The 17,497-nt window shown below is 39.9% G+C and overlaps 2 protein-coding genes across 6 annotated transcripts in view; both read left to right on the top strand.

The window, feature by feature from the left end:
* Window positions 1-5,764, top strand: part of CMSS1 (cms1 ribosomal small subunit homolog) — a 249,293-nt gene extending 243,529 nt beyond the window's left edge. For 3 of the 5 annotated variants that reach the window (XM_072883742.1, XM_072883752.1, XM_072883733.1), the window contains 2 exons: window positions 1,561-1,649; window positions 4,709-5,083. In XM_072883742.1, the coding sequence (XP_072739843.1) occupies window positions 1,561-1,649; window positions 4,709-4,906 (287 nt within the window). In that variant the 3' untranslated portion in view covers window positions 4,907-5,083. The other 2 variants (XM_072883772.1, XM_072883762.1) reach the window with 1 other exon arrangement.
* A 145-nt stretch (window positions 5,765-5,909) lies between these two features.
* On the top strand, window positions 5,910-16,179 carry LOC140661497 (cell cycle control protein 50C-like). Its single transcript, XM_072883720.1, has 7 exons — window positions 5,910-6,708; window positions 7,543-7,653; window positions 8,906-9,007; window positions 10,396-10,486; window positions 12,720-12,857; window positions 13,850-14,059; window positions 15,170-16,179. Exons 1-7 carry the CDS (start codon window positions 6,496-6,498, stop codon window positions 15,355-15,357), a joined length of 1,053 nt encoding a protein of 350 aa, XP_072739821.1. The 5' UTR covers window positions 5,910-6,495; the 3' UTR covers window positions 15,358-16,179.
* The last annotated feature ends 1,318 nt before the right edge of the window (window positions 16,180-17,497 follow it).

Genomic DNA, 17,497 nt, shown 5'->3' with positions numbered 1-17,497 from the left:
CTGAAGCACTTAGGTTGACATGAATCTGTGGATTTGGGTACTAAACAACTGTACAGTTCTGTTTCTCCGCTTCTACTATGTCAGTCAAAATGAGGTCAAGATTCTAGTAGTTGATTTTATGATCACTTTAAGCTGGCATAAATCAGTGTTGCCAGAGAAAGGCAGAGTAATACTCCCCCCCCAGTCAGTGCCCACTTATTCTCCCTTCCTGCTTCTTGTGCTAGCCCAAGAGTCTGTTTGGCAGCTCAGTGAACTGATCCCAGTTAGAGCCGATCCCAATTAAAACAAAACCAGTGTGCACACAAAATCAGGTAATGAGCAGGCAGAGATGGGAGACTTCCTCTTTTGGCAGGAATACTGATTTATGCTGACTTGAAAGTCATTGCAAAACCATAGTGTAAGATTTAAAGCTCCAGGAAACTAAATACTGCAAGTAAATAAAAAGGAAATAATGGCAGAAGTCATTGTATCATACGTCACTCTGAGCTCACAAAAAGTTTAAACTTTTGTGAGGGGTGGACTAAAGATCTGCTTGCTGATTGGATTTTATTTCTGATTTCCCTGTAATGAAATTAATAGAAATCTCCTTTTCCCAAATTTTGAGTAGTTTTACTTACTCAATAGACATTATGTACACACAGAAAAACAAACAACAAAATGACAAGATGATAAGGTGATTCTTTCCGTTCCTCTTTCTAAACACTGCCTTGCTCTGACTGTGTTTTCTTGGTCAGGGACTGGCTGTGGATTGGGACTCTACCGCTCCTTCCAAAAGGGTACAGGAGTAGCATAATTTTGTTGCTTCTTGTGCCTTTCACCAACATTAAATCGTTACTCCTCAGCACATCAGCACATTGCCATGTTAGGTGGAGGCAGCTTATGGCAGGGACACAAGGTGTATCATCCTATCCTAAGGTCAAGTCCTTTTTTGACACCTTAGTGTTGCAGTGCCAGGTCACTAGAGAATGGAGAGGAGTCAAAACTGATATGAAAAATTGTGGGCATCATGTAGAAGACCAGGGAAAAACAGGGGAACAGCTGGAGGGCCAGTTCAGAAAGGACTTTTTCTTCTTTCACCACCATTTATTTGGAGGATAAAGGAATTCTTCAGCAGCACCACTGACCTGACTCAGCACCCAATCTATTCACATAGCACCCAGTCCTGTGAATTGCTAAACACTGTCAGTTCCCATTAACAGGATTTTTCAGGCTAGGGTCCTTGTAACTTACCAGCTCTTCATCAGCTGTGGAAATTCAACTCCTGCGGTTTCATCAAGAGGAAGCTTGAGGAATTATTTTCTGGCAGGATGTTAGCTCTTGACAAGCCTGGCAACAGTAGTTGTTCTGCTTTTGTGTTTATCTTCCAAAAAGGCATGGGATTATGTGGTTAAGGGAGTTTGCAGTGTCAGTGCATTAGTTTTCCAACCAGCAAATGTAGTACTTAAGTGTTCAAAGATTAGTTTCCTTGGAAACAGACAGCAAAAGATGTAAAAGCCAAAAATCATTTTGATAAGCACATGTCATATTATCTTGGTAGTAAAATTTATGTTGCCTTTTTAGATGGCCTGTGCTTGAACTCCACAAAATATATGATTCTGGATTGGAACTGGAGAGATCAGAAACTAAGGAGAATGATGGATATCCCTGAGGTATTGTATAAGCATCTGTATATATTATATTCTATGTATTAGTTACTTCTGATTCTAGTGCCCAGATCTTGGTCAGTAAGGTTTTCTTTCTGTAAAGCTGACTTTGGTGGTCTAGAAACACAGAGAAGTCAGCATTTGACTGCTAAGTCTGTACTCTCAGGTCTCAAAATTACCTCCTGAGGAAGATTTTTTCCTTTTTTGTTGCAAGTCACAGCTGTGACTTCTACTGCTGTGCTGTGAATTTCTCCTTTTTATGCTAGCTGGTTGTTCTACCTGTTCCCGGGAAGTTTTCTCAGTAAGAGGACTTTTGTGCAAAAGTTTCTTCAAAAACTGAATAAAACTTTGGAGAAGCATTTATTTGTCTCCATCTGAGAGTAAGGTAACTTCTTGTGAGTAACTCTACAGACAGTGCTTGCTTTCTTTTTTTTTTTTTTTTTTTGCAAGAGGTAGGGTACAAACTATGTAGAGCTATCCATCATTTGTAGATAATTTAAGATAATTCCCCATTCTTTTCAATTCTGTAATCCACCTTTCACATTTGTTGCTGTGACAAAGCATGTTTACTATATGCTGTGGGGCATCAGCTGGTATTTAGCCAGCAGAGAGTGAAAGAGGCAGGTTCCTCCACCAGTCGTTGTTAGAAAGCTCCCAATTTCCTGCACGGTGTTTCCATTTTTTTGCACATTTAGAGCAGGCTGATATGCAGAATCTCAAGAGAAAAAGGACTTTTTTGCATATAGACATTAACCTGTTTCACAAGTGAAACAAATTATCACTCATTAATGCTTCTCTGCTCTTGTCTGTGTATTTGAATGTGCTGTATTTTACAGTCCCACATACACAAAAATACATGTTCCTAATAATCTTGGATAAAGTGCCTTGCAAAAAATGCACTGCAGAAATGAAGTAGCAAAGAAACCAGCTCTGCTTTTTGAGGCAAGGAGGCTCCCTCTTGTGGTAAATACATAAGGCTTTTTTTGTATGGTTCCTGCACTTATCTATAAGTTTTTTAAAGAATGGAGAACATGAATTCACAGCTATATTAGCACAAGATAGTAGTACAAAAGGCGCTGGTTGCAGTGGGATAGATTTTTTAAGTCAGCTGACTTAAAAATACATACAGTGGACTATAGGTGATCCACCTCAAAAAACTTAAATATTTGCTAATATTTGATTTTGGGCTATTGCAAACCTAAACTACCCCTTTCAGCTCACTGTAGGTAGCATCACATCATTTCTGCATGTCTGTCCAGGAATACAGGCCAAAAGTTGTGACTCCAGCTGTATTTTATTAAGGGCTTGTATTTGTTAAGGCTATCTCAACATCAAAATGTTAAGGCTTACTTCAAGTTAAAACCAAGTAAGTGTGTTACATCTTCATATATAGTGTTAGCATAAGGAATAGATATTTATGTGTGATTACCGAATAGTGAATATGCAATTACAGAAAAGTCCTCAAACGTGCGCTTGACTCAGGTAACACAACATACAGAAAGGTTTTTTGACATCGTGAGCTATGTAAGTGGAGTGTCTTGCAGCTATTTGTCCTGCTGCAGACATCAGGCAGATTCCTGAACATTATAAGAATGTCAGTAATAAAAGATACCCAAATAATGTTTTTGAGATAAGGCATCATAACAGAGTGGAAATCGATAGGATTTTCTGGCAACTTGCAGACTTGAAATATGGAATACAGTCTTAGTGAGCAGAGGATCTTACTCCCCTCCTTGTTTAAAAGTTGTCAAATACATGCCAAGATTAGTAATAAGTTTGCTCAAAGAAGAGAGGAATTAATAGTACCAACAACACAATTTAGCGAACTTCAGATGTACTAATTTTTTTCATCCCGTGTTAGTTGTGGAGGCAAAATTGTGCCCTTTTTCCCAAAATTGGAAACAAGGCATACTGACCCTGATCCAAGCCTCACTTTGTCAATAAATTATTTGCATATTTAAGGTGCTCCTTTGCTACATTTCATTGTAATTACACCAGAAAACAAGAACAGCTGGAAGCACATGTACTTTTTGTCTGTTCATGGAAAATCTGGAGCTTCATTTTAAAGGTGCGAACTACTTGATGTTTTTGTACTCACCTCATATTCAGTGGAGAATTATGTACACAGAGGTATATTCTGATAAATATATGAATTTAAAAACACATGAATCCTCCCATATGACAGCCCTGTATCCCATCACATCCACATAATGGATGCCGCCCTGATCCAGTGCTCTTTCAGATGCCTCAACATCTCATTAGTTAATGCTGTTGGGTTTTTTTCTCTGTTTCTATGTGTCTCACTCCATTCATCCCAAACAATGGAGAGAAGGAAATAAAAAGAAAGCTCACAAAGAAACCAGCGGTGGAGTAAATGAGTTTATCAGGCTCTATCTTGACATGCTTGATTTATACTGAAGCGTAAAGGTTTAAATAAAAATTGATTGTATACTTTCTGATCTGACCAAAGGACAAGCTTCCCGCTTTGAAATCTTTGTGTATAGAGGTTGATGGCAATACAGAGCTGTCTCAACTCCTCAAATTACTTGTTTGTAAGATTCAAATGGAGTTTTTTCAACAAAAACCAATACTGTATTGTCTGCAAAGAATACAAACACTGAGCCTTGAGTAAGTTTGAAAATACAGAAAGTTTAAGTTTCAGGTTTCATGAAAGTAGAAAGGTTTGTAAGAAGTGGACTTGTGATAGAAAGACAACTGTTTTCACACTCATGTAGCATATCCAGTGTGGAACAGAGACTGGTCAGACTTTCTCACATCGTTTATTCCTGTGCAAAGTGGAGGCACAGAAGGATATAATCCTGAGAGGAAACTTGCAAATAAGTTATTTGTAAGTGGGAAGAGGGAGCTGTAAGGAGACTCTGGACTAACCACAATGATAGAGAATCTTGTGTTCTTGCTGAAGTATGTAGTCAATATTTACTCTCAAGTACATTTGTCTTTTATCTTTAGATAAGCAATAAGCTGCAGCCATGTCCGTTGTTATAAACCAAAGTACTTTGCATGCAGCACATGTAGACTTCACCTTTATGCTCGTTTTCATTCAGGTGTCTCAGACACAGACGACGTTGTGGCTGTTGCAGTGCAGTACCGCCCTTGGACTACTTGATAACCCGTTGATACTCTGGAAAGTCCTGCAGGGATTTTGCAGCCCAGGGTGGATCTCTTGCTGTAGCATGCTTTATCAACTCCGTATTGATGACAACTTAGCTCTAGCCCTGTTAATGGGACTGCACAAGCTGTAGTTGTACTTTAGGATTGCAGAGCAAATGTTAGGTATTTGACAAAGTGGAAACGTTGTAGAGCTCAGGACCTTGTATAGGAACCTCTTCTTTAATTTCTAGTCCTATAGTGGGGTGTCTGAGTAAATAAATAATGGTATTTAGCCAAAGCATTATCAGTAACTTTTGATGCTTTATTTTATTTTTGTTTTCTTCAGATAAAGAAAGAAACAATCGACCTACTGGAGATGTGTATTATAAAGCTGTGCAGAGAGGGGTCTGTGAAGCTGGGACTCTTTTAGTAGTTTTATCAACAAGGAAGTAGTTTGCAGCTGCATTTTAGTATTATCCTGTCTCCAATTGGCAAGTGTTTAATGGGTGATGGAATTAAGAATTTTGACTTTTCAGACATCTATCAATACAGAAAGAATGCACATTGCAACTTTTTCTGAGTTTCCTTTTAATAATAAAACAGAAGTTTTGTTTGTAGTTTTAGTATGATTTTTATTGCAAGAGCAATGTGATCTTGAAATAAGAGATACATTGCATTCACCTGCTAGATTTACTACTATGTCACTTTGAAGATGAGCAAACTTGGGTGTGAAAGTCTTTGTACAATTCAGTTCTCTGTTATCCCCCTCTGCTGTCCCAAAGGAGACCTTTACTTCTCTCATGAGAGTGTTTGAAAATGTTGTGTGAATTTCAGTAATTTGTCAAAAAGGTATTTTTCACCCATCTGTTCTAGAGCTGGCCAAATGCAACTTTTTTGCTATTACATGATAAATTATCTGTATATTGAGACTTTATTTTGGTTAAACTGTTGAAGTATGCAAAAAATATTCTTCTGTTTGTCCATTTAAATTAAAAGGTAATGATCTCTGAGTGATTCTTCTGTCATTGTGGATAGTAGGGAATGGATGCATTGTTTTCAGAGGGCAAGATGGAATAGAGGTGAGCAAATCATCAGCATCTGGGAAAGCCATTGGTCCAAATTAGATGTTTTGAGAATGAGTTGCCCTTTTGTGGTAGAGAACACATAACCTTTTTACAACTTTAAACTGCATCTGAATCAATAGCAATGAATGTAGTAGGTTAAGAAAATTGATTTGGTCTTCCAAAGCAATGTTTTCTGTCCAGTGCTGTCTCAGCACCTGCAGTCCTCCCCAATGGCATCCAGTCCAATTGGAGTAGAGCTCCTTTCATTATATGCCATGCCTGTTAGCTGGGCAGCTATGGAAGTGAAGGGAGAAGAAATAATGCATCTGAGATTACACAGAAATTCCAGTATAGCTGGCAGTATCCCTGCAAATGAATAAGACATAACAAATCCTACTGAATTGTGGGGCAGGAAAAAGCATATATTTAAGCTTTTCCAGGAGGCGTGAGCTGGACACCCTGACCAAAGTACACAATCGTTTGATTGGTACAAGCTGATCATGGGGATCCAGGCACAAATGTAGAAAATGAGGAAGAGAGAGATCTAGTTAATAAGTAATTCCTGGCCATAATGCAAGTTTGAACAAACAATACAGTCTCCCAACAGTAAGGACAGTATCTCAGCTTAAATACTTGCCAGCACAAGTATATTATTCCTTCCTCTCACCAAGAAGAAAATGCAAAACAAGACAAGTTTTCTTCTGCAAGAAGGAGAGGTACGTCCTTCCAGATGTCCGGATAACAGTGCATTCAAACAACAGAAGCTACCAGCTTGGAAGCCCCAGCTCACCGTTGCAGCTGTGCTCTCCAGCTTCTTTCTCACAGGCATGTTCTGCCTTTCTGTAGGAGTCTGCCTCATACTGTCCGCAAACAGTGTCAGAGAAATCCAGGTTTGTTTGGGTGTGGTGTTCTTAGATATTCTATGAAGAAGAAACTGGGCTACGTTTGGAGGGAAAAGGCTTTGAAAGTTTGCCTCTGGATAAAAACGATAGCAATGGCTTCATGCCTTTGGACATGTGTACAGCAGCCAGTATTCCTGTGAAAATCCTCAGAGGTAGTTGGTCACCGATAAAAGCCAAACACTGGGTGGTTAACTGGGTGGTAATATCTGAAATATGGGTGGTAATTACTGCCACTGGCTGGTAATATCTGAAATGTTGTCATTATTTCCTGGGTTTTTGAAGGGACATAAACTAATCCCTTTGATAGTGTTTGGTACTAGAAGAACATACATGTTTGCTGGGGCAAAATCTTAAAAATGCATGGAGCCCTGATATTTAAATGCCTCCTGGAGGCAAGGTTGGTTAGACCTGTGGTGGTGTTAATAGACTCCTGGTTGGAGCCAACACTTAGCACTACATGCAAGCTGTTCAAGAGGGGTAGGCCATAACGCATGTGGGGATTTGTCAAAAATTTCTTGGTCAGCCAGATCAAGCTGTAGAAGCATTCTTCACTCAGCAGTCCTTTGCCAAGGAGCAGATGTGTAGGTTCTGCAACAGTCATCAGAAGGCTCTAAAACAGCTTTAAACTAGGGATAAAATTTGTGAGTGTTCATTGAGGCCAAGTCCTGATTCTCTGCCTCTGACAAATTTTAACAATTTTTTTGGCAGTCCAGAGTCACTTAGAAGAGAACTGCTCTGAGAAGTCTTGGAGCTAAAACACTAACCTTTTCCTATGTGCATGTCCTTTACTACAATATCTCTGCTTGTTCACTTCTATGGCAGATTGATTATTCAGATAAATGCTCAGATTGTTCAAAACTCCGTGAAAATTCCTCTAATTGGAATAAGGAATGCCACTGTTCTGTTAATTTCACGCTAAAGGAAGATATATTGGTAAGTGGATGTGAGAAACCAGCTCAAGTTGCTTACTACCTCCTGTTACTTATATCTGTGTATGATAAAATACAGTAATTCTGCTCTGTAGAGCTCCTGACTAAATTTTCTTTGTACTTTTTAAAAACATGGAATACGCAAAATTTTACACTTTTGCCTTTGCTATTCATTTTGGTACATGTTAAAAATAACCAAGATCAGGCTACCTCTGTCCTTGGTTGGGAGACGTCCAAGGAGAAGATGGGGATGGAGGAAATGGTGTTTGATTGTGGAGGTGACTTCTCTATCTCTCTTTGAGTCAGTAGCAAACCCTTGCCCTTGGCCTGGGGTTAGTTGTTACTGCACCGCTAAGCTCTCAAATGAGAAGGAAATCCAAAGCTCTGACCACTTGTCATAAGTAAACCCCTGTAGTCTTTTCTACAAGGGTTATGCTGTTAATCCCCAAGGTCCTTGAAATAGTTCAAGTCTAGCAATGTCATTCTGCAGTTTCATTTGGGAAAAGTATCCTTCATTTCCTGTCCTAAACTACTGGGTTATGTTGCTGAGACTGTTAAAATGCTTCATGTTCTGCCAAAGAGATCTTATGCTTCGTACTGTATAACAGTGCAATTTAAATTATGAAGTCACTTTAGGGTTCTTCAGTATTGAAGAGGCTGTTAAAATACACTGTAATTCTTCAGATTACCGTGATGCTTGAGATGAGAAGTTTGTTTAACTGAATAATTTTTTTTTATATAGTTTAATAATCCTCTTTCTTGCTTGTATTTGCCTGCCTAGCATTCTCCTTTTAATTACAGGACTAAACTTTCCGAAGGGTTCAAGTAATTGATGAGAGGCAGCCTTATTTTTCAAAACATCTGAAGGAATTAAGAGCTAATGGGTACTTTTTGAAGTTTTTTGTGCACCTTCTTTTATGAAAAATGAGCGTCTGTCTCCACGAAATTATTCATAGTCATTGCAGGCTTATGGGCAGCCGTGCCATCTTCAGAAAAATAATAATCAGGCATTTTTATTTTAGGTTTCATTTGGTGATTTGAAGTATGTTTAATTTTGTGCCAAAATACTACAATTTTCAGTTGGCATAAAGGATAGATTCTAGCTAGTGTCCGCTGAAGTAATTGCTTAGAGTGTAGTTATCAACACTTAAATATTAATTGAGTACTCTCTTCCCCTCTCTTTTTTAGCAAGTAATAGGATTTCTCTTTGACTCCATGAACTCACCTTATTGAAGGGATTTATCCTTGAATTCTAGGGTGATGTTTTTATGTACTATGGCCTGCAAAACTTCTATCAAAACCACCGTCGATACATGATATCAAGAAGTGACGCACAATTGTTGGGTCGAAATGTAAACGTAAGTTTTCTTCTTTATATTATGAGATCGTCAGTATTTCCATCAGGTGCATCTTTGACCATATGGAGAGCTAACTGGGCGGAACTGTAAGTGTGTTAAGATGGCTCTAGGGAATAATAAGAAGGTACAGATTTTCAGTGTTTGGTCCCTGCTTTTATGATTGTTAGGGCCATTATGGCTAATAAGTTAATAAGAGAGGAAGATTGAGGGGATAAATAAAAGGTGTCAGTCCAGTGTTGCAATTCTCAAACCTGCACCTTGTAGGGATGCTGATTAAAAATACATTGTCATTTTCAAATAAACTTACAGAAAGCTTTTCCTTCTAGTGTTTTCAGTCTTCTTAGACAGAAATGTTTTAAGCTGTGCTTTTATTATAGGGTTAGGGGATTAAGTTATTCTAAGTCTTTCATTTTGCTATCTGGTTTTGGAAGTGGACAAGGAGCAGGAAAAGGTTTATGGTGAAATAGGTGATCAAGTAGCATTCTGAAGTATGCAACTTAGAGGTCTAAAGAGAAGGCTGGACAGCATCACCTGCAGCAGGCCTGCATAAGGACATTGGAGAATGCAATCATTGCATTGTTTTTTTACTTACAAATCTGAAACATGTTTTCTTTGGCTTAAAAGTAGCATTTCATAATATACACCCAGTCCACACACTGTCCTCTCAGTACCTATGATGATTGTGCCATAATAATCTGTTGTTTCTATAAAATGCTTCTTGTAACTCTCAAGATATGTTCCCCATACATCTGCTTCTTCAGGTGTCCAGTCAGCTTGTTTGCATCCAGGTGCAACCGCTTTTGGCTTTTGTGCCAATCAGATACACAGCTTATTAGAGTTATTTGAAAATGTTTCTGTGTTTAAACCTTAAGATTTATAGTTTCTCATGAACTGGGATAGGAGAGATGTGATAAATTTTAGATGGGCTTTTGTTTTTCATGCTGTGTCTTCATACATCAAGATTTCTCCACACAGAGCTGCAGTAATGTGGCTAAGTGCATCTGCCATTCATGACTGAAGCAGTCCAGGCCAAAATTAAAAGGAAGGAAAAATAAGATGTTCTAGGGTAAGCCAAGGCTTCACTGGAACATTTTAAATTGTAGCTATGTTACAATAGCAGATCCCCAAGTGAGTTTTTGTAGTCTGGAGTTTGCAAGTCCACAGCAGAATTTGGTGAACACCTTAAGTTTACTTACTGTGATATGGAAGGTGTTCCTCAACTACAAACCCATTCATTTGGATATATCTCTGATGTGACCAAAAGGTACTGGGGACTTAATTATTCGGTGGCTTTTCAGAAGAAGGAATGGGAAGAGAACATTAACACCAGCAAACCAAAACAAAACTCCCAGGTTCTGTGCCTGATTGTTCTGTGACCTTGAATGCAGATTCAGAAAAGCTACTGTACACCCTTCACCACCTACCGAAATGGGACGCCCATGGCTCCGTGTGGTGCTATTGCCAACAGCATGTTCAATGGTAAGTAGGTACCTTCCACATCTGCTTACTAATTTCCACTTGAAACTATTCTGTTACCCCAATCCAGCTGCGTCCTGGTATTGCAAGATCTCTGTCTTTCTCCCACAAAAGATTTTGTTTGGTGGTGCTACTGTGGTGAATATGGGGCTCTGCTTCCTAGCGTTTAGTAACTTGCCCCTCATTTTGAAACTGAGGAAGATTTTTCATTTACTAAGGCCCTCTTCAATGTGAATATACAACAGGACTGAGGAATTGAGTCCCTGATGAAGTAAGGAACAATGATACAACAGATTTAGTGTATTTCCTTGCTAAAAAATACATTCTTGTACAGTGATGGGAGAGCCCAGATTCTGCCTTCCCACAGTGGTATGCTTAGAAGGACGTGACATGTTCTTCACATTGATTTGGACCTTTGGATCTATGTAGTTGCATTTTGTTCTTTGAATGCTGGAAGCATACATAGTCTTACTCAATTTGATCCCAGGTTTGATCTTGTTTATAGTAACCTAGTGGGCATAATCTGCCTATGAGTACATTTAGGCTGCAACCTAGAGGGCTCCTAGCCATTAATACTGGCAGATTTCGGAGTGGAATTCTTTGGGAGGAAAGGAGACAAAAAACTTCTACAGACTTTTCTCCCCTACCCCATCCTTTTTGTCTGCACCCCCCTCCCCTTTTTTTTTTTTACCTGTTCCACAAAGCAGTTTTTGGAAATGCAGCAGCTGTTTTCAAGCAGCTGAGCCACTCACACCAGAGGACTTGTGAAGGGCAGCTGCCTTCAGTAACTTCTAGATCCATTTGATTTTCATCTGCCTACTCCCCTGGAAGTCTGATTTACTGGACTGGGCTCAGACCTAGGCCAGCAGAGCTACCTGCATGCAGCCCACACTGTTCTAGAGCCCTGGCTGCAGGACAGAATGCTCCTGCAGAGAACTAGAGACAGAAAGATTTTAAAATGCTGAGGGTAAATCTCACAGTGTCTGCCTTTGCATCTGTCCTTAGTGCACAGTGTGGTGAAATGTTCCAGCTGCTGGTGATGTGGGGGAAGGCGGTGATGTCTGAATCCCCCTTTTGGTAGCTCATTTGTGTCCCTCTGCTGTGAAAGAGGGTGCTTCCCATTCACTTTTGACAGTTTAGCTGGTTGTCTAATTGCTCTCTAATCTTGTTTTGTAAAATGAGTAAGCTGGCCAAGTTCCTGCCATGGGAAAGGTTTTTAACCCAAGCTAGCAGGTAAGGGAGCAGTCAGACAAGCAGTGAAGCAGGCAGAGCTCAGAGAATTGCAACTCTTGTTAATAAACCAGTGTCAAACAGCTGGGAATGTAGTGGGGCACAGAATGATCACTTACTCAGAAGAGTGTGTCTGAGCCTTAAGGAGCTGTGTGAACACAGGTTTTTGTAGCAGGATAAAAAAAATCTATGTTTTCATTGATGCTCATGCAGTTGAGTTGTGTTTCTCATGTTTCCTAAAAAGCAGCCCCTCCCCACCTATATCATCTAACTATCCCTGCCCGTCATCTCGTTGGCTGCCTAGGTGTTTACATAATGTTAATGAGACCTAGAATGTTTTTGCCTTATGTTAAACTAATCTGAGGAGGAAAATATAATGGATAAAAACAAATGCTTTTTGTCCAGCGAAACAGGATGGCACGGTTAAGCACAATTTTAACTAAACATTTTTTTGATTTAAGGAAGTGTTTATGTGCAAGTTGGTAGACAAAGCCTAATTAACATAAAACTAAAGCAAAATTTTCTCCAAAGAATCATGGATTCCCTTGATGGTGCTTTCATCTCTCCCCTGTTCCCTGAAAACACGTTATATATAGCAAAGCAATTTGTTCAGAACAACTGTCAAAGAAATTCTAGGGAAAGCTAACTAGGAGAGTAACTTCTATAACTAGCTAGAGAGCTCCAAAATTGATTTGCAAAGAAGTTAGTTATGGAGGAGTTGATAGACACAAGATAATTGCACATATTTCTGCACAGGGATTCAACAGGATTATTGTTAAGAGCATGTTCAGTCTTTAAAACTTCACAAGTTCTAAGGCTCTGGAAGCTTAATTATTCTTGTGGAGTATACAGTGCTCTGTACACAGTCATGATGAAACATTTCCCAGCATCTTTTTGTTCTCTATTCATTTGAAAGGTGCTTCAACATGTCAGTTTTTGTTAGTCATGCTGGCCGCTAGAATGATTGTCTTTTACTCATACGTATTGCTTCTTGTATTCCCTGCAGATACTATTGATCTTTTTTACAATCTTAACTCATCTGTTATTCAAGTACCACTGCTGAAAACTGGAAACAGTTGGTGGACAGATAAAAATGTGAAATTTCACAATCCGAAGTCATACAATCTCTCTTCTGCATTTGCAGGTAAGAATGGTTCCACTGGTATTCCTTATTTTTCAATGGCTTCCCTTGTCCTCGTGTGTGGAGGTCTCCCATTCTGAGATGGGAATCGCCTTTGGGAGAAACACCTCCCAAAGGAGGTAGGAGAAGCAGCTTTAGAGGGTAACTGAGAGCAGAGGCCAGATTTAGCCAAAATATCACTTTCTTTTTTCCATTACCCATTAAAATTGGGAGAAAGTGGTTTTAGAAGACTGAAGTTAGCCCGCATCCACACCCTTCTGTATAGTTTATTGTAACACTTAATCTATACAGAGAAAGCAAGGATGCAGTCATTTTATTTCTTTCTACTGAAAACACCTATGAAGGAGAATTGCACTGTCACATCATTCCTTCTTCATGCCTTCTCAGATTCTTAGGCAGTTGTGAGACAAGTGAAACTGTCATCTGCACTAGTTCTTTCAAACAGCTGTTTGCTGGGACTGTTTCCTTGTTATGGTTAATCTATATTGAAGTGGGACTGAAAGTTCCCTATTCTGGATTAAGGCAGCGCTGTGCTGGATGCAATACGCAGGAGTTAATGATCTAAGTAGTTTTCATACAGCAGATTCTAAATATCATAGGCTGTGCCGTTAGACTGCAAAAAGGTGCCTACAGGAATAAATTTAAAATTAAGGCAAGCTCCTCATTATAGAGAGTACGTTGCTTGCTGACGAGGCAAGAATCCAGAATAAACAGTATTTTCATTTGTGCAAGTCACTTTGTTTTTCCAGCGCTTGATGTTTCTAATGTGTAGCAATCCCTGGGTACTGTTAAACTCTGTTCATTCACGTTTGAGGTGAGTGGAGATGCTTGGGTGAAAAGTGTTACCTAGCATACATAGTTTTTCAATACTGGACAGTCTTGTGTCTCTTTCATATCCCATATTCTGTCTTGGTTGTGAGTAGGCCCAGAAGTTAGTAACCAGCCACTGTTTTTACTGACAGTATGTCTTTCCTGATTTCTTTCTTTTTCACCAGGGACAGCAAGACCTCCTTACTGGCAGAAACCAGTATATTTGTTAGACGAGGAAGATGAAAGGAACAACGGTTATGTAAATGATGACTTCATTATCTGGATGCGAGTGTCAGCCTTTGCTACATTCAGAAATCTTTACCGTCGTGTCAGACGGATAAGGCAGTTTGCGGATGGCCTCCCAGCAGGGAATTACTCTTTTCATATTTCCTATAGTATCCTTTCATATTATCCGAGACACTCCTTAACTATTAGTTACAATGAGATGGAAGTGGATGGGATTTGTATAGTAAAACGCCAAACCAAGTAAAACACTCGAGACTAAATCACCGTGAAAAGACCTAGTTTTGAGGGTGATGAGACACTACAAGTGGATTTTCTTTAGCCCGTGCAGATGGAGTTAAGACATGTGACTCAAATGGCAGCACGTGACTTTGGATTTGACTTTTGAGGACTTCTTTTGACTACTTTTGGCTGGAGACAGCACATGGGAGCTTTACACAAAGGGTAAAACTGAAGAGTGGGAACCTGAAGAGATGGTTGAAGATGTTGTTTTAGCTGAAATATTTAATAGTAGCCTAATCAGGCGTGTAGACACCCTTACTGGTGTGCAAGAAGTGCCAGAGGCATCCCTGCCATTGAGAGCTGTGCAGGGTGCCAGTGTCAGCAGAGCCCTCTGGTGGATTTGGGCCACGTGCTGACAGGAACTTTTGTGCTGGTGAAAATGCACTCTCACGCTGAACAGTGTGAACTTTGCTGACTAAAGCATTTGTTTTGTCAGCAGTAGTTATGTCAAGATGACTATAAATTTCTCTTCTCTCTCAGCCGATAGAGCTGTGATTTTAAATGTTGTAGCACAGTTCTATTCTGAAAGCTTCCCCGTAGAGAGGTGAAAGGTAAAATCACATAACTTTCTGGGCAGACAACATATTAGGTAGAGGCAAACACTTCCCCTCAGTGAGAATATGTGGAGTATCATCATGATAAGCTGCCCAAAAGGCTCATTTTCAACTGAGTTTTCATAGCAAATTAACACAGTAGCAGTTACATAAATTATGAATCTGAAATTTATAATGTTAAAAAAAAAAAGTAGTTCCATGTTCATACAGAGACTGTATCTAAAATAACTGGATTTCTTACCACCAGCTGCTACTGGGTTTTTGGACCCAGAGTAGCAGAGACATCACAGATCAGGAATTTTTGCAGCAAATGCAGATCTCCAGACTCTTTATGCCTTGGAAAGGATTTTGAGCATTTACCACTACTTCTTCTCCTCCTGGAAATAATGTAAACTTTGTTAGTAAACCTTAACATCCTTCTATCAGATTTCCCTGTTACCAAATTCAAGGGGAGGAAGCATGTGATTCTTTCAACTGTGGTATGGAGCGGAGGAAGTAACCCATTCCTGGGAATTGCCTACGTGGTTTCTGGCACAGCAGCAACCCTGACAGGTTTTGTCATAACTGCCGTCCACTTAAAGCTCAGAAAAAAGAAAACATACTTTCAGAAGTAGTAAAGTTCCCTGGCTTTCTGAACAAAGGCAAAGGTATGCTGTGAACGAAGAACATGCAGCACAGACCTTTCATTCTTTCCCCTGAGCTCTGGATCTGTTTCAGTAACAGGTTTGGTGAACGTAAGCAAATTGAGGGGCAGTGCTGTTCCGTCATCCAAAACCAAACTTACCTGAGGCTGCATTCTTATTAATGTATGAGTGCTCCTAAATTTGTTTCCTAGGAAACTTGTAGTGAGATGAGCTTCAAACAACAGATGGCGTAGTGGGTTAGAATTGCAATGGCAAAGAAATTATAGGGTACTAATGTCTGGCCAGAAGGAAGGGTCCATATTCATTTCTTACTCAGCCCTTAATTCAGACAATATTTCTCTTGACTTAAATGGAGCTTTGGATGGTGTCCTGGTTTCAGCTGAGATAGAGTTAATTTTCTTTATAGTGGCTGGTATGGGGCTATGTTTTGGATTTGTGCTGAAAACAGGGTTGATAACACACAGATGTTTTAGTTGTTGCTGCACTACTCAAGGACTTTTCAGCTTCCCATGCTCTGCCGGGTGCTGAAGAAGCTGGGAGGGGACACAGCCAGGAGAGTTGATCCAAACTGACCAAAGGGCTATTCCATACCATATGACGTCATGCTCAGCATATAAAGCTGGGGAAGAAGAAGGAAGGGGGGGACATTCGGAGTGATGGCATTTGTCTTCCCAAGTAACCGTTACACATGATGGAGCCCTGCTTTCCTGGAGATGGCTGAACACCTGCCTGCCCATGGGAAGGAGTGAATGAATTCCTTGTTTTGCTTTGCTTCTGCACGCGGCTTTTGTTTTACCTATTAAACTGTCTTTATCTCAACCCATGAGTTTTCTCACTTTTACTCTCCTGATTCTCTCCCCCGTCCCACCGGGGGGGAGTGAGCGAGCAGCTGTGTGGTGCTTAGTTCCCGGCTGGGGCTAAACCACGACAGATGGGTAAAAAGTGAGGTCTTGATCCAACAAAAAGCTTGAGCAGGTAGAATTTGGTGCTAAAGTCTCTTTGTGTGCCATGTGCATGGGCTGAATGGCTTGGCTTAGGTTTTATATAGCTTTTTCAGCTACCCTGAAAAAGCAACCAATTTAATGCAGCATATTCATCACAGTTTGACACTTGATTTATGGTTGAATACAGGGCATTTTTAGGAGTTTGGAGTTTGTTTAAACCCACTTTATTGGTTTTATCTAGGTACTGAGACTAACCTGCAAAGCTAGAGGGCATCAAAATACTGATTTACATTTTTTTAATTATGATTTAATAGCTTAAATTAAAAACTCCTTTAGTCCTAAACATTTTAGCAGAAACACCTACCTAATATAACTATTAGGCCACAGTTGCACTGCTACCTACCCCACCCTTCCATGCAAAAGTTCACAGACTCTTACGTGACATGAAATGTCTCTTCCCCTTTCAAGCCCCCATTTCTGTGGTGTGGTGACTTATTGTCGATGGAAAACAAAGCATCAGAAAATCTGTCAACTTCATTTTCAGAAAGTAAACACTGCAGCTCGTGAATAGGCTTATCAATTTTCATGTTTCATGTTCAAAATTTTACACATTTAGGAGTTATTTCCAGTCTCTCACAAAATGTAGGAACACCGCTGAGGAATTTAGGTCAAGTATACCATGGTACATCTGAATTTTTTAAAATAATTTTTCTGTTGCAAAAGTGCAAATGGAATAAAACACTAATTCCTTTGGTAAGTATCCTGTGTGCCTTATCTCCCCCTCCCTTAAAAGAAACCTCCACACTAAAACAAGAAAGAAATCACAGCCTAGAGCAAGAGAAGGGAATGTGGCACAGGGAGGCTGTGTGCCACTGTCAAGGACACCCACATCTGCTTTTAAAAGTGTCTCAGGCACTTGGGAACTTGTGGCCTTTGACAGATGGCCTCTGGTGAATCTGATTGCAGACACAAAAGGTACTGTTTCCTTTAATCTCTGCTTCATAATTGTGCCATGAGCAGCAGAAGGGGTGCTGCTCAAGTTCACAGCCCAGCCTGTTAGTACAATCTCGCTCCATCGATGGTTTATGCTGACCTCCTGGGCTGAAGTGCATGTCCCTGTCTGCCTTTCTTGGTCAGGGCCAGTCACCTCCATCAGAAAGCTGTGG

Source organism: Ciconia boyciana, chromosome 1 (assembly GCF_034638445.1).
Source record: "Ciconia boyciana chromosome 1, ASM3463844v1, whole genome shotgun sequence".
NCBI classification, from domain to species: Eukaryota; Metazoa; Chordata; class Aves; order Ciconiiformes; family Ciconiidae; genus Ciconia; species Ciconia boyciana.
The sequence above is the reverse complement of the archived record's forward strand: the minus strand, read 5'-3'. Positions and strand labels throughout refer to the sequence as shown.

Coding starts and splice junctions, on each gene's coding strand:
- LOC140661497 (XM_072883720.1), top strand. CDS start 6,496: ATGCAAAACAAGACAAGTTTTCTTCTGCAAGAAGGAGAGGTACGTCCT. Junction 7,654..8,905: donor CGCTAAAGGAAGATATATTG/GTAAGTGGATGT, acceptor CTTGAATTCTAG/GGTGATGTTTTTATGTACTA. Junction 10,487..12,719: donor TGCCAACAGCATGTTCAATG/GTAAGTAGGTAC, acceptor TATTCCCTGCAG/ATACTATTGATCTTTTTTAC.